The sequence below is a fragment of the Electrona antarctica genome (assembly GCF_951216825.1).
Source record: "Electrona antarctica genome assembly, chromosome: 6".
In the NCBI taxonomy this organism is placed as follows: domain Eukaryota; kingdom Metazoa; phylum Chordata; class Actinopteri; order Myctophiformes; family Myctophidae; genus Electrona; species Electrona antarctica.
The window spans coordinates 19,494,868-19,512,364 of NC_136811.1; the positions used below are offsets into that span (position 1 = coordinate 19,494,868).

A 17,497-nucleotide genomic window follows, 5' to 3' on the forward strand; every position below is an offset into this window, starting at 1 on the left:
CTTTCCTTTAAATACATTTAAATATATATAAAACAAACAAAAAATAAATAAATACACCACACAAAAACGAACATTTAAAAAAAATATAGAATCTGTGAAAAACAAAAAAAATCCAATAAAAGAAACGCCAAGATATGATTGGACAATGAGATCCCACCCCTGTCCCTCTCGGCTAACCTAGCTACTCCCCCCATCGCAAGAAATTGTCATCTTATCGCAAAAAAGAATGCCCCACCCATCCAGTTAATACCTGTAGTAGTTTGGCTTGAAGGGCCCGTTCCTGTTTAAGCCCAGGTACTTGGCCTGCTCGTCTGTCAGCTCTGTGAGATGAGCGTCGAATGCGGACAGATGGAGACTGGCCACATACTCATCCATCTTCTTAGGCAGCAGGTAGACGTCCTGCTTGTAGCGTCCTTCAGGGGCGTTGTGCAGCTCCATCAGCGCCAGGGCCAGGGTGGTGGTGCTGATGGACGTAACGAACGTGGGCACGGCGGAGCAGCTGAGGTTCAGCAGACGACCCTCGGCCAGCAGGACGATCCTCTTGCCGTCTGGCCAGATGACGTGGTCCACATGTGAGCGGACCCTCTCCCAGGTCAGCTCTGGGCTTCTCAGACTGTCCACGTCGATCTCGGTGTTGGAGTGGCCCATGTTGCAGACGATGCAGCCGCTCTTCATGCGGTCCAGGTGGTCCCTGGCCACCACGTTCTTGTTGCCCGTGCAGGTGATGACGATGTCCACCTGTCGGACGACTTCGCTCAGCGTCACCGTCGGGAAGCCGTCCATGCAGGCCTGCAGGGCGCAGATGGGATCGATCTCGGTGACGTAGACAACGGCGCCCATGGCCTTGAGGACGGCACAGCAGCCCTTCCCCACCTCTCCGTAGCCGCACACCACCACGCGTTTTCCTCCGAACATTACGTCGGTCGTTCTCTTCAGCCCGTCCAGGATGGACTCTCTACAGCAGTAAAGGTTGTCAAACCTCTGCTTGGTCACCGAGTCGCTGACGTTCATCGCCGGAACGCACAGTTTACCCGCCTTGGACAGCTGGTACAACCTGTGCACCCCGGTGACACTCTCCTCTATGATGCCTTTAACGTTATTGAAGACGTCGGGGTATTTCTTATAAATCCAGTGAGTCAGGTCTCCACCGTCGTCCAGGATCATGTTGGGCTGCCAGCCCTCCGGGTCAACGCAGCGGTCGATGCACCACCAGAAGTCGTCCTCTGACTCTCCCTTCCACGCAAACACACTGAAACCTCCCTCGGCGAGGGCTGCCGCCACCTCGTTCTGGGTGGAGTGGATGTTACAGGCGGCCCACCTGCACTGAGCCCCCAACGCAGACAAAGTCTCCATCAACACGGCTGTCTGGGCGGTGATGTGGATGCAGCCCACCACCTTGGCCCCGGCCAGGGGCTTCTCGTCCAGGGATCGCTTCCTCAGGGCCATCAGGGCCGGCATCTCCTGCTCAGCAATTTCGATCTCCCTGCGCCCGAAGTTGGCCTGTTCGATGTCCTTGATGCAGAAGTCTCCGTTCCCCTTGGAGTTCTGCTGCTGTCGGTCTCGTGGAGACGTCTCATTGTCCGAGCTCTCCGTGTCCGAGCCCACCGAGCCGTAGCTGTCAGTAGAGGACTGAGAGACAGAGCGACACATCGAGCGGTGCCCCATCTTTGTTGGGCATTTGTCAAACTCCTGTTTCTTGTCAACAAAATGTATCTTTTTCTTCTGCTGGGCTTTGGCCATGGTACCCTCCTGGCTGATGCAAGCCTCTCCTCCGCCTCCGCTGTTCTCTTGCTGCTGATTCGTCTGCTTCATGGCGGATTCCAGCGACATCTTTGCAGGGTTCGTCAGGTCAACAAAGCCTGTGCTCGGGTCCTCAACTTTTACAGGGGAGGGCTCTGTCAAAGCGAGAGAACGGACCTTGTGTTCTCGCGGCTCCGTCTTGGTCTTGACCGGGGTGTCACCACCAGGGAACTGGCCAGCACTTCTTTACTGGGGACGTCGTCTTTGAGTTGGACCTCCGCGACATTCGCTGACACAACCTGAAATGGCTTCGCTGCGATTTCAGCTAAGTCCTTTTCCCCACCAACCAACCAATCAACAATCACCACACGTCATGTATGATGTCACGTCTATGACCTATCTATGATGTATACCTCCAAATTTGGGCACGGTTGCAGCCTGCACAGGGCCCCCATTGCGTCTGTTATGAAATGAAAGTATAAAACAAAAACTGAAAAAAATCACAACTGTTTGTGAAGTGAGGGGCGCAATATATTAAAGTCTATCTCATGTTGATTAGGTGATGTAATGGTGATATAAAACAAACGGTGCCAACACAAACATACAATATGACGTAAACGACATAATATGACGTAAATTTTCCCTTCATTGTTCAGTGCATTTACAAAACAAACTTTGAACTAAAGTCAAACATTAAACCTGTGTATAGGAGGGCTCAAAAAGAGGAATAAAATGGTTAGGTTATAAACAAACGGTAAGCCTCCTGCAGAGTCAAGCTGTAAAAATGTATTGTATCTTCTTCTGGACACAATAGTCTTCAGCGACAACACAAAGTCCAAGAATCAAGAGTGTGAGGAAAGTCAGTGCCATGCAATGCTCTTTTATTCTCAAATCCATTGGTCCAACCCCAACATGACCATCATTACTGAGCCTAACCCTAATCTTCAATCTTCAATGTTAGGTTTAAGCCTAATAAATTAGGGTTTTGGACTGCATGGGTCAGACCAGTTCATATTTTTGTATGCTATTTGTGTATAAATGTATATAAACGCATAAATATAAAAGTCCAGCTACAGTCTAACTAATCCAAGGTCGCCTAGATCAGCTATTTTGTTTTTATACATTTGAAGACTTTTGACTCAATGGCTTGCCATAATAGAGACCACGGTTACAGTTATTAATCCATTAAATGTCACACTGAAAATATGTACATGTGATTGATTGATTGATTGATTGATTGATTGATTGATTGATTGATTGAACTAGAGCGGTGCCCATGCTGTGATGTCAGAACAGGCCAGATCCATATGGAGATATAGGGGTGATCAGGTCCAGACCTGGGCAGAGGCTTTTGTGCTGGTTCTGGACAGCCGGAAATGCATGCCCCACCCAGTTATTAGGTATGTGTCCCTTTTATGCCCATATATGGAGTTCTTTGTCAAGCATGCCAAATGAGTCTATTGTGCTGGTTCTGGACAACCGGAAATGCAGAGTACCCGTTCCACCCGTCTGTGTCCCTTTTACTTCATATATGGGCATATATGGAGTTCTGTGTCAGGCATGCCCAAATATGGAGTGTTGTGATGTCAGAACAGGCCAGCTTATGGAGTTCTGTGTCAGGCATGCCCAGATATGGAGTGTTGTGATGTCAGAACATGCCAGCTCCATATATGGACCCTGGGCAGGGGTCTAGAGCCCGGGCAGAGGCGTTTAGTGGCGGTTCTGGACAACCGTGGGTCTGACCGACTCGACACCGGGCACTGCACTCCCTGTAGGGGTGTGGAATGTGTGTGTCGGATTTGAAGTCGGTGGGGTTAATGGTTCTCGAGTTACGTCCATTACACACATACAGAGACGTGGTGAACCAGGCACTGCACTCCCTGTGGTGGTGGAGTTACGTGGATTACAACAGTACACACACACAGACAGACAGAGACTTGGTGCATTTATAGTTAGATAAATAGATACTTATTAGACAGAAATTATTTGTCTAAAAGGATAGCACCAAAGACAGTCATTATGGTCTTGTTTCCATTCGGGTCCTACTGTATGTATTCAATTCATAAACATGGCATGAAAAATTCAACATGACACAAAATTCAATATCATCACAAAATATAAAACACTATATGTACAGAGTGGATTGTGTGAGAGAGTGCGTGCATGCGTGCGCGCGTGCATGTGTGAGTGCATGGTTGCACGCATGTGTGATTGTCTTTCCCTTCCAAAGGATGAGCTGAAGCCTCGAGGAATTTTAGAAATGGTACGCCTACACTGAACAGGATACCATCTCTTCACGAACGTGCTGCCTGTCACAACATCATATTTGAGTGGTTGGTGTTGGTTCACACCAGATGGGAAATAGAAATAGTATTTTGCAGTTTGATTCCAACGAGCATATACCAACATCAAATACACATGGAGCCTGTTTCTTTTGATTGATTGATTTTGGAGTGCCTGTCCTTCTGACCGTTAAAGCAGGTTGTACACGCAGTTAAACTGTGCATGACAGGGCAAGGCAAGTTTATGTGCAAAGCACATTTCAATAAAAAGACAATTCAATGTGCTTCACATAAAAACAAAATAGGCAAAACGAACAAAGTATGTTGGGGCATTTTAATTCAGTAACAATGAGGAAAGACAAAACACAGGAAGAGATCTTGTGCGATATCTGTAATATTGCAAGATCAGAGATGAATTTTGGTCCTAAACCATTCAATGCTTCATAAACCAACATGTTTTCCAAATCAATCCTTTGACATATAAAGGGAGTGTAAAGATGGAAAGGAAACCTCCAGTGTGATGAACGGTGTCTTTGTGGTGTTTGGCAGGCAGTGTCTGCCTGGCAGGAACACACTGATGGGGGGCATTGATCAACGTGGCCGCATGGCATTTAGCACAGACAACAGCATGCTGGGAGAGAGGGGAGCTGCATGGTTCTCTGCTCTATATCGCCACTGTTGGCTGAAAACCTTGTATGTCCAGAAGCGTTTGATTTCCTGGAACCTGTGTTCCGCAATGGATCCAGTAGTTATAGTTATTATTTAGTTACAAGCTCTTTTTTCCTTAATTCTCAACTCACAGACTAAAATAGCCGATACCACAAGGTCAGCGAGAACTATTTTTGCTCCGTTGGTGTGACACTCTCGTATGACTATAATTAATTTGTTTTTAAACCAAAAAAAAACTAAAATGTTGAAATATGGAGATACAAGGTTTCTGCCCAACAGTGATGATATGTTGGCTGTAGGTGTGAGTGATTGGACATGTGGGATGTTCTTCAGTGGCCATATCTCCCAACCGCATCTCCGGGGGACAAAGAAATAGCGCTGTAACTGTGACTTATAGCCTCTTGGTTAGGGAGCCCAGTTCTCAGGAATGTGCTTTTTTCTTTATCTCTTTTTTTCATCCTCCTCTTTTAAATGTGGATGATGCCTCAACTGAGGGAGAGAAGGACACTGCCTGGTCTAGCAACCATTTTTAGTGATTATTCTTTTTCTTTAGTTTTATCCCACAATTTTGTAACCCATTTTCCACCCCTGTGTCAATTTTCTAATGTGATCCTGGGCTCTACACACCCTCCGCCAACCTGGGGAGAGCAACGGACTTGAACTCATGCTTCAAGTGTGCGTGCGTGCGTGAGACATGTGAGACACTTTAAACATGCACCACTCTTCCTCCACTTTCATCTTCCTTTATTCTCTTTCTCTCATTCATATTCTCTTTTATCTCAGATGAAACTGCTGGAGCTGTCTGTGTGTGATAAGTACCTATGCTCAGTGGTGTAAAGAAAGTATATTTACTCAATTACAAATTTGAGTTACTTTTACTTCACTGGAGTATTTCTAATTTCATTACTTTTACTTTTACACCACCAAATCTCAGAGGCAAATATTGTACTTATGCCACTATAATAATTTGACAATTTTAGGTACTACTTTGTAGATTGAGATTATTGCAAAACATGGTTACATTAAGCACTTCAGCCATATACTTCAGCTATTTGAAAAGAACCGATCTACAAGCATTGTGAGCCTGTAGATCGTCTATTTTCAAAAGATTGTATACATTGTGTAAAGCTAGCTGTGACATTCTGAATGATCAGTACTTTTACTTTTGCTACGAAGTATACTATGATGCTATTACCTTTGTGCTTTTACTCAAGTAAAATGTTGAATTCAGCACTTTTACTTGTAACCAACTATTTCTATATTGTGGTATTGATGCTTTAAGTAGTAGCGCTTCAGTCATTAATCTCTCTGTCCTGCCACCTGATCTCTCATCCCTGCTGGATTTTACAGAGTAGACTAAACCTTTGCATCCTGTACGCCAAAGCAAGCATTGCTCACATTTTAAAGTGATCTGGAACCGTCTGGTCCCATCTGGTCCATGAAGAAAGAACAGTAAAAACAAGTGGGAGTCGCATGCTAATGCTGATTGCCAGTCGCCAAAGCAGTTCACCATTGCACCTCTGTTGCATCAATCCCATGAAATTGTGCTCAGATTTTGCTGTCAAGCCGTTAACAAGTGGTATAAAGGAACTGGGACACATTTGGATGTTTGTTGTAGTTGGGGGGGGGGGGGGGGGGGGGGGGGGAGACTGACTATCTGAGTTGAGTCACCATCAATCTTCAATATGGGCCGGTCTTTGTTGCTGAGTTTGCATGGATTCATTATTCCAACCGACACACTGACTCAGTAAGTCGGTCACAGTGTTGTCCTAGATTGTTGTAATAGGACAGTTTGTTTGAATGTTTCCTCCTGAAGGATGACTTCACCCATTTTCAACTTATCTTCATATAACTGGTCCTCACTAATGCTCATTATAATATGGTAGTATTCTTGTCTACTCCGTCAGTGTCTCAAAGTCTCATAGCAAGGCATGTGGACAGTTCGGAAACCCGCCTACCAGTGACATCATCGATGGGGAATCCATGAAGCTAATAGAAACCGCAGGCATGGTACGGTGTAGTAATGGAAGTCATTGTTCTCACGTAAACTCCTTTACTGCCAATGACGTGTTTCATTTCATGACAGAATGGTCTCGCATCTATCCACCGTCTAGCAGCGCCCCATCAATTGGTAACGCTCTGCTGCTCTGTGGTCCGTCAATTAAATTATTCCCCCCCCCCCCCCATCCACAGCCATTTTTCTCGGAATAGAGGCTCAGATTGAGGTGTTTGAACGTTGATGTTACTGGCTCATTACTCAATTTTCGCTAACTCATGGTTACAATATTAACACTTCTGGATAACATGCAAACTCCATACAGAGACCTTTGCCAACCCCACCTAGGGTATGGGCACTGATGACGTGGAGGAGAGAACACGCCCACAGTGTCACCAGCAGGAATCTAACCCAGGACCTTCTAGCTGAGGCGACAGCTCTACCAATTGCGCCAGGTACTAGCTTTCTTACTGTAATATGACGCTAATATATCCATTAACCAGTGGTAGAGACGAAAAAACTTTGTTTTGTATTTACATTTGTCATTCATAATGTCTGAAATGCGTTCAGAGTTTTGTTCCAAATGGTCCAAGAGACCCCTCCTCCCTGCTCATAACTACATCACGCTGTAAATAAATGCATATTCAATTTTATTCTAATTGTCCTTTTGCATTTTATGTTGCTTCCCCTAACCCTAGACTGGGGGTCGTAACAAGAGGAACTTTTTATTTTATTGTTTTGCCTCTTCCTTTAGGTTTTGGGTCTGATAACAATCCTGATTTTAGTCCTAGACACAGAGGAAATAACCAATCAGTAAAGTGCCAAAAGCTGTCACATCAACATGAACTGACGTCAGACACAACATAAAACGCCAGAGGATAGAAGGATTGGTATAACTGCAACTCTATGGATATAGATGCTAGTATATTACATAACATGTAGCACATCGAATGTGATGCGCTTAGAGCTTAGATCAGCTATTTTTTAACATTAAACAAGAACTGATCAATTATCAGCGGTAATCAGGTAGTTACAGTTAGTTGAATCGTCAAAACTCCTAGATTTGATCATCACTTTAGACCATTAGATTAGACCATAGACCATGTTATGGTTGCAAAATTATTATTCTATGAGGTAAACGAGTTAGTGTACATTCCCCATAATAGCCTATAGACAGTTAGACACTATAGGTTCATCTTACGGTGGACGCCCAATGCATTCTCAATGGCAATAGCACTAACTTTGGCATGCTACTATTCCTACATATACTTACACCTAGAAACCTCATTGTCTCCACCAGGCCGAAGGCATGGGGAGAGAGTATGTTTTGCACTCTGTCCGTGTGTGTGTGTCCGTCCTTGTGTGTGTGTGTCCGTCCCTCCGTCCGTCTGTTACCAGCTAATCTCCGGCACTGTTAACCCGGTCGATGCCAAACTTTGCACACACACTCCCTGGATGCCAACGATGAACCTCTGCCCCACATTTTCCAGAACGGCCTGTTATAGTGCCACCATGAGGCAGCTTTTCACATTTTTTACCTAAAACTGCACCGATCTGCGTGAAACGTTGCATGCACACTCCCTAGAGGCCAAGGACAAACCTTTGACCTGCATTTTCCGCATCTGCCTTTTATAGCGCCACCAGGAGGCCGACTTTTGTAAAACACATTTTTTGATATTACTCCTCCAGATTCTGTCCAAAAATCTCACAAATCGTTACACACTATCTCTATGGTCATGTGCTCAAGTCGGATCTGTCCGATATTTCATATTCCATCCTAATTGGCTATAATTGGCTTTCACAGTTTGCAAGATTGCCCCGTTTTGAACAAAAGCCTCAAATCATGAACGCAGCATGCAATTTACGTGAAATCTTTCACACATTTTCTTACTAGGGCTGAGGAATATATCCCACCCTTTTCACATTGGCCTGTTATAGCGCCACCAACAGGTTGATTTTTGCAAAACACATTTTTGGAACAAAATGCCTCAAATCATCCAATTGCCATCAAAGGCAAACATGTTTATATTACTCCTAAACATTTTGCCAAACATCTCACACAGTCCTATCCTCCTGGTAGAGACCTGTGCCCAGAAGGGCACTTTTTCTAGTTCACACCTATTTAGGTTCATTTTACGGTGGACATGTTTGCCTGAAAAGGAATCTTTGAAATGTTTCATAGTTTTAGAAATATAGTGCTTTCAAATTTGAGAAATTTATAATGGGGCATGGTTGGTGGATTCGGCTTGGCCGGGCGCTCCAACGAGCACAATTGGCCGTGTTCGTGGGTGGGAAGCCGATTGGGGAGGGAGAGTTGATTTCTGTCGCTGCGTTGATGATCCGTACAGATGGTCAGGGCGCCTGTTCAGGGGGGAGAAGAACTGGGGAGGATAGCGTGTTCCTCCACATGCGTTACACCCCCCTAAGTGAGGCTCTTAACTGTCAGGTGAAAAGAAGCTGGTGGCTTGAAGCTCGGGTATCGGAGGAGACCCGTGACTATCTTCATCCTCCCAATGACCTTCTGTGGAGATTTGCACTGCAGGGATGGACCACTAAGCAGGGGAACTGGGAATTGGCATATTATCAAATTGGGTATGAAGGGGAGAAAATATATATTTCTTTTACTTTTTGGGAGGGGCTCGGGGTGTTCAGTAGCATAGTCACCTTATTATTTATCTCTGTACCTTGCAAACAAAATAACTCAGATATTATGTTGTACTTACTTTAAATATGTCATATTACCCAAGGAATATGATCTGTGATCATGACTATTACTGTGTCGACCTGATCCTGGGATATCTATCAGTGAAAATCTCAATAAAAAGATTTATTAAAAAAAGAAACGTTTCTTTGACGGCGCAGAGCCGACAATGTGGACCTCTCCAGTCCCCCGGTTTGGATTCATCTTGTAAATAAGGCCTGTCCAGGCTCCGTTGAGCTTACTAGGATAATACTACTTCCGGTAGACTGGAAATGTGGCTTTTCAAAATAAGAGCTCAAATGGGAAAAATGCTGGTGTGAATTAGATCCTAATTTTTCAATAAATGCTAGCGGGCTATAAGTGTTAATATGCTACTGCCTGTATTCTTCTTGGACAAATATAAAAAGATACTCTTATGGAAAGGCTATATTATTTAATAGTTAGAGAAATTCAAAGTTTCAACAGCAAAGTAGTAGTAGTAGTTGTTGTGAATTAGCAAACTGGACATTTGGACTGAATGTTTCCTTTATCCTCGTGTTGGGCTTCTGTTTTTATTTGTGTTGTGTCTTTCAACACGTTGTGCTTCACGAGTTCACGTTCCACAGCCGTCTGCCTTGACTTCTGTGTGTGCTGACTGCGGTGGTGTGGGCTAGCCCCTCCCTCCCCTCACTGGTGCCAAACTGGTTAGTAAAAAACGGGGACGTGCTCCGGTGTGCTCTGCTTCGCTGCCTGAACTCAGTCAGCGGGTGTCAGTATGACTAGCATGTCAAAGTTTTCATGGGTATTCATGGGTAAAAATTTGGAAATGCGTAAAAACGTGGAGAGTTTCATACTGTAACATGCCTACGCAGAACAACATCGTGACAGACCGAGAATCAGTAAGTCAGTCAATCCCAGTGTGGTTCTCTAGATTGTTGTTATGCCAGCCGCAGCATGCTTGCATGTTTCTGCATTACGAGTGTGAGGATGGAGAGTTTCAAACGCCTACTTGGAACAAAACAGCATTGGATTTACGAGCCATATAATTGTCTACTAGAACAACATAACGAAGTAGGGGTCAGAGTGCCACAGAGCCATCACGTCCACGCAGGCAAGGAGAGGGAAAAAACGAAAACCCGCTTGTGGCTCATTAAGACAATATTGCTTATTTATTTCATTTGACAATGGATGAAGTTTTGGAAAGTGTAGTTATTAATTACTTTCCAAACTCCAGTCTCAGCTATAAGGCAATTAAAGGAAGACATGCAGATTGGACACATCTCTCATAAAACAAGCATAAGCTGCAGTCCAAAATGCAGGGGGGGACTGGGCCATTTACCCAACAATTTACATCTGTGCAGATCTTTCAGCATGTTCCGCTATGGCCCTTATGGAAGCATCGCAGGTCTAAAATACAAGTTCATGTTCAATGCCATTCCTGTCATATTGCAGTAGGCTACAGTAATGATCAACGATTGTGCAATGCGCTTGTCATTCCGCTTCCGATTTTTTATCCGGTGCATCTAAGTTTTAGTCAAAGCTACAATTTTGTTTAGTTTATATTTAGTTTTCATCGACAAACATTTTTCGTCACAGTTTTATTCGACGAAATAACACTGAGAGGCTGTTATGTTTGGCATGTTCCACGCAGACTAGAGACCATGCCGTCTTTTACAATTAACAGTGAGCATCCACAACCCAACCCCTTCCCCTCACACCCCCACACAGCACCCACTGGGGGCTCAGTGATTAATTCCAGCTATGGAAGGAGACTACAATTCTTGTGGATTTCTATTTAGTCCTGCCAACGTCTCACAACCATGGAGTTCTGCTATGCACGTATCTACAAGAACAACTAAGATGAGGGTTTTAACAGTAGATTAGCTTTTCTTAATAACCCAAAGTATAGAATAGGGCATAAGGGGTTAATGTAGTGTATATATGTTTTGTAATACTAATCTATATACAATACAATAATAAATACAATCTAATGCACAGGCTCAGTAGCATAAGGTGTGATGGGGATGGTAATTCCCTGCTGGGAGATACCACAGGTAGTACATGCATATTGAGTGCTTTTCCAGGCCCTCTGAAGAGTTCTGAGTCCAGGTTCACGTGGGCAAATACCTGGCATCACCAAGTAGCTGGGATTATGAACACAAACTGCCATAAATAGAAGAGGTATATCCCTGTGGATTACACTACTGTAATCAGGTTTTTCTATGGAGTGTGCAGTAACTATCTGACATTTTCAAATACTTGTAGAAGAGTCAAAATACAATATCTGCCAGAGAGATGAAGTGGAGTAGAAGTATACAGTATAAAAACAATGCAAATGCACACATTTAAAGTATTGAACTTACTTATACTTCCCACCACTGACTACGAGGCACTGGAGATGAGGCATGTTGCTGTGCTTTATGTAAATTACTTGTTGAGTTGTGTGAGGGGCAGCGTGTAGCTTGAACCTGGGTCATTCTAATTTGCATGCAATTAAGAAGCGCCGCAGAAGTAAAACAAAAAGAAAAAAAAGGAATACTGCTGCTTGATGTAGCGGGCTTTACAAACCCACTGGGCGCCCCCCTGCAAACCACGTCCAGGAAAACACGAAGGCTATTAAACAGCTTCATTAACCCTGACCATGCTTGCATTGTGTTCTTGTTAGCACAAACGACACTGCCAGGGAGAAGCAGCTCAGAGCTACAAGCCAGTGCCTGTCTACCAGCGGGGGATTGGAGACAACTAATGCATAGTTATTAGTGTGCAGGTCAGGGAGATAAAGGAGGGAAGGGCCATGGAGAGCGCCTGGACAGAACAACCCTGGACTGGTCCTTTTGTTCATTCAATTATATTTATAACACAGCATTTGTCAGTCGCGTTTTTGGTCTTTTGGGAGTTTTGACTTTTGAGTGTGCAGATTGTTCTTTTATTGTTTTACTTCTGTCAGTGTGAGTGTGAGTATTAGACAGTATTAGTGAGTATAGCACTCTAGTGTATACGCATAGTTTATAGTTATCTAGATACACTTATATATTATATAGATAGTATATACATTATATAGATACATATATAGATTACGTACTGTACACTGTTAGGTTCTTAGCTTATGTATGATTCTTGACTATATTTATGTATTTGATGTTGATGTTTTGTTCTTGCTTACTGTAATTCGCTCTGGATTAAGAGCGTCTGCTAAATGCCTAAATTGTAATTGTAAATTGTAATCATCAGTTAAAAAAATAAATAAGAAATACTGTATCTTGCTGTGTGAAAGAACTTGGAACTAGGGATTGAGAACATACAGTCTTTCTGACTAAGGTAATTCTGGAAAAGCAAGTGAAAAGTCCTGTCAAATTCCAATTGACTTCACAGTAGGGGAATATACATTTGGATTCATCTTGTAAATAAGGCCTGTCCAGGCTCCGTTGAGCTTACTAGGATAATACTACTTCCGGTAGACTGGAAATGTGGCTTTTCAAAATAAGAGCTCAAATGGGAAAAATGCTGGTGTCGTAGAAATTTAGATACAAACATATAATAATACCCCTTTATTGCACTCATATACAGCTACAGTTATGTGTTGAACAGCATGACGCCTCAAAGCTGCAAGCTTTTCCACACCTTTCTACTCCACAGACGCCAGTATCCTTTCCTCTGTCGCCTGCTTTCCTTCTTTACATTCGTGTTCTTTGGCTTGAGCGTTGCTGCTGTGTTTCTTGGCATTGTGGTGCCATTGACCCACCAAGCCAAGCTCAATTAGATTATACTGCTTCATCTGCTTCTCATCTTCCACCAGTTAAACACCATCTGTTGGTGCTCTGGTCCAGCTACAGTATAGCTCTGGTCCCAGTGCATTAGACATATTGCACTGCACTGGACCATAGGAGCGGCAAACCAAAATAACAATTAAGATGTCATCAGCCAGATGACATCTTACGTTGTCAGAGGTGGACAGTAACTGAGTAAATATACTTGAGTCTCAACCTGTGGCCCGGGGCCCACTGTTGGGCCATGAGGATATTGTAAGAGGGCACTTAACTAATAGTGGCAAAATACTATGATTTTAACGCTAATCTAACATTCATATATTAAAAATCACACCCGTGTGAACTGAGTGGTGTAAGGTATTATATAGCCTGATCAGCTGTGGTCTGACGTAATGTCAGTGACGTAATGTCTCATTCCGGCCAATCGCAATGCACCATGCTCATTTTTTGGTACGAACAGACACGTAAACTAACAAAGCTGAAATCACACCGGGGTGAACTGGGTGACCGTAGCAACCATGCTTATTTTTTGGTACGAACAGACAGACAGACAGACAGACAGGTCACAGACAGACACGTAAACTAACAAAGCCAGTCGTAGGAGTGGTTTACACCACTCAAAAAAGAATGTAAAGAAATAATTGTAATAATGTTATGGTATTTGAAACAAAAAGAAACAATAATTACCCACCCATCTGACCACAGGCCCACCCATCTGACCACAGGCCCACCCATCTGACTGCATGCCCACCCATCTGACCGCAGGCCCACCCATCTGACCGCAGGCTCACCGATCTGACCACAGGCCCACCCATCTGAATGCAGGCCCACCCATCTGACCACAGGCCCACCCATCTGACCACAGGCCCACCCATCTGACCACAGGCCCACCCATCTGACCACAGGCCCACCCATCGGACCGCAGGCCCACCCATCTGACCACAGGCTCACCCATCTGACCACAGGCCCACCCATCTGACCACAGGCCCACCCATCTGAATGCAGGCCCACCCATCTGACCACAGGCCCACCCATCTGACCACAGGCCCACCCATCTGACCACAGGCACACCCATCTGACAACAGGCCCACCCATCTGACCGCAGGCCCACCCATCTGACCACAGGCTCACCCATCTGACCACAGGCCCACCCATCTGAACGCAGGCCCACCCATCTGACCACAGGCTCAACCATCTGACCGCAGGCCCACCTATCTGACCACAGGCCCACCCATCTGACCACAGGCCCACCCATCTGACCGCAGGCCCACCCATCTGACCACAGGCCCACCCATCTGACCACAGGCTCACCCATCTGACCACAGGCCCACCCATCTGACCGCAGGCCCACCCATCTGACCACAGGCTCACCCATCTGACCACAGGCTGCCAACACTGAGATTTTCAAGTGGGCCATGATCCAGAAATGGTTGACAACCATGCATTGCTCCAACCACCCTGCAACCATGCCATCCTCACACACCACCTAACTGTAGCCATACACTCCACTGCGTCATAGTGGGAGCTGCTTTTATTGACATTTCTACATTATTTTTAAAGCCCTTTTGGCTGCAGTCAGATGTTACTATTAACTTACTGCTTATTTGGGGGTTCTTGGCACGTCTCCTGTCATCCACCCCGTCCCCAAATATTTGTTTACTCCCAAGAACAGTTTTATTGCGACTGCAGGTCGCAATAAAACGTGCAGGAAGCCTGCAACGCTCAAGCCTGTCACAGGCTTCTGTCACATCACGCTCTTCATGTAATGCTGCACACACACAACACACGGGCGACACATGTTTTGCCACTACACACACGCACACGCACGCACGCACAGCGGAGTGTAAACCAGGAAATGTCGCATCACGACTTTTGCTTATTCCTTCTAAATCTCTCTATATTTAACTCGTCGAATCTCTTAGTTACATCAATATTGTTCTTATAAAATAGTTGGTTTGTGCCAAAGAGAGCCTACTGTCAGCTGTCCAGCAGTCCAAATATTATTAAATTCAATTTCAGAATGGTAGACCTCAAAGCCGTTATGTAGACATAACACTATAGTGTATACAGTTTAATTAGATAGATATTCCACTGTTAAGTTCTTATGCTTTTACCATGTTTTTTGTTATTGCTTACTGTAAATCGCTCTGGATTAAGAGCGTCTGCTAAATGCCTAAATTGTAAATTGTAAACGACTATGCTTAAAAGGCAATACAGACTTTCCTACAGTCAGGACATCTGGAGGTGCACACATTCCGAGAAAAAGGTTGTTTTTTTACTATTGTGATTTTGCTTCCAAGTTAGTGGACTACACTGCCCTACAAAGTCAAATACAAATTGTAAAGAATAAAAAAACTAATTAAAAGTTTTAAATGTGTTTTTGGTTATTGTTATAAACATACAATAATTGTGTATTTGTACATGAGGCAATTGTTTATCCCGCCACATCACGAAGCCTGATTTGACCTTTGAGACAAATAAATTATTCAGTGGATCTATGTTGCTGCACTTTGGCTTTGTATAGGGCAGTAACAGAATGTGCCCAATCTTTTGGGTGCTTTGGGTATTCAATCTTATTGTGCAGTCCTCTCTCTGTACCTGAGTGAGTGCTTATCTCTCAGATAGTCGCAGCTATCTGAATCCAGCTCCTCCTCCCTCTGTGTAAATAGCTCACACCTCTCCTGACTTCCCCCCTGTCCACCAATCAGTGTGATTTAGTGACTGATTTGTATGTTGCTCTCTGTGGAGAAACCGAAAGATACCGATACAGAGTGCTGCTGTTGAATATGGATGGCGAGAGAGGGGAGGGAGGGGGGTGCTTGGAAGGTAGGTGAGGGGTGCGGGGGGCTGCTGTTCTCCTAACTTTAAGTTTTGTAATTATTATTTGTATTCACTATGGTTTCACCTTTTTTGAGGGGCGTCCAGTTTTTAGTGTGTGTGCAAACACAAACTTTGTCCCACACAAACATTAAATGTCATTGACAATTAATGGACAATTTTGAGTGTTTGTGTAAACACAAACATTGCATAATACAAACATTGAAGACGAAGGTGAGGATGCAAATTCTGATTGGCCGGAATGAGTTGATGTATGATGATGTACAATGATAAGAGTGCCCCTCACTTCACACAGGTGTGATTTTTAAAGTACACAGTCCATGTACAAAACTGCTATACTGTAGCTCCTGCAATATGAATATTAAGTGGTTGCTAGCTACCATGCCAATGAACAGGCTGCTTTCACAGCAGCCAACATAGCATCAGTCTACTCTGTACTGAGTGTACTCTACTGGATGGAAATCACTGTAGGACAGTGCATTTTATTCTAGTACTATAGGCCTATACTCTGATTCTAAAACATTTGTATGTCAAGGACCCCTTCAAATTAATATGAATTTGACGGCAGACCCGTTTCTGAAAATATTTTGTCTTAGGGACCCCAATGCAAGTTGTGTGTTATTCAAACGTTTCAAATATAAAAATGCCAGTGTTCCATTATTTTAACCACGTGAACCCTATATAGGTTACAGTAAAAGAGGAAATTCAGTAACATTTTAAAAGGAGTGCTTTATTCAAAGTTCTCTTCCAAGTTAGTGGACTACACTGCCCTACAAAGTCAAATACAAATTGTAAAGAATAAAAAAAACTAATTAAAAGTTTTAAATGTGTTTTTGGTTATTGTTATAAACATACAATAATTGTGTATTTGTACATGAGGCAATTGTTTATCCCGCCACATCACGAAGCCTGATTTGACCTTTGAGACAAATAAATTATTCAGTGGATCTATGTTGCTGCACTTTGGCTTTGTATAGGGCAGTAACAGAATGTGCCCCTCCCCCCCACACGTCAAAATGGGCGCCCCCCTCCCCCTTTCATATAATATATGAAAGAGGTGAAATTAATTGATCACAATATTATTGTGACACCTGTTGGTGCCGTGTAAACAACACTAGAGGGGTCGAAAAACAACAGCAAGGCTATACTACTGTAGTTAGCCACGTAGTTTCCAAGTCACTGCCACTCGCTCGCTTTAGCTCGCTCGTGGCTGCCTCTCGTGGCTCAGGTTCGCTTGAGACGGCGCACCTCCAATGGTGTCCGAAGAGTAGAAAACACTCTGGCTCCTGTTAGGACCCGGCCGGGCCTACCGTCACAAGGACATAACGTATGTTCCCCAATCCTAATGCGGAGTGTCAAGCAGGGAGGCATTTAGCACCTTTTTAATAGTCTTCGTTATGACTCGGCCGGGGATTGAACCCTAAACAATCGGAGGGTGGTGGGCACTCTAACCTCAAGACCATCCCTGATAGAATCCTCATATCATAGAGTTATCATTGTGTTCTGGCACTTAACTCCAGCATGA

The 17,497-nt window shown here is 44.1% G+C and overlaps 1 protein-coding gene across 1 annotated transcript; it reads right to left on the minus strand.

Annotated features, from left to right (window-relative positions):
- Window positions 1-243: 243 nt before the first annotated feature.
- LOC306924268 (putative adenosylhomocysteinase 3) lies at window positions 244-1,458 on the minus strand (the record flags this gene model as incomplete). Its single annotated transcript, XM_079502716.1, has 1 exon — window positions 244-1,458. The coding sequence occupies one exon, from the start codon at window positions 1,456-1,458 to the stop codon at window positions 244-246; it is 1,215 nt and encodes a 404-aa protein (XP_079358842.1).
- Between the last annotated feature and the right edge of the window lie 16,039 nt (window positions 1,459-17,497).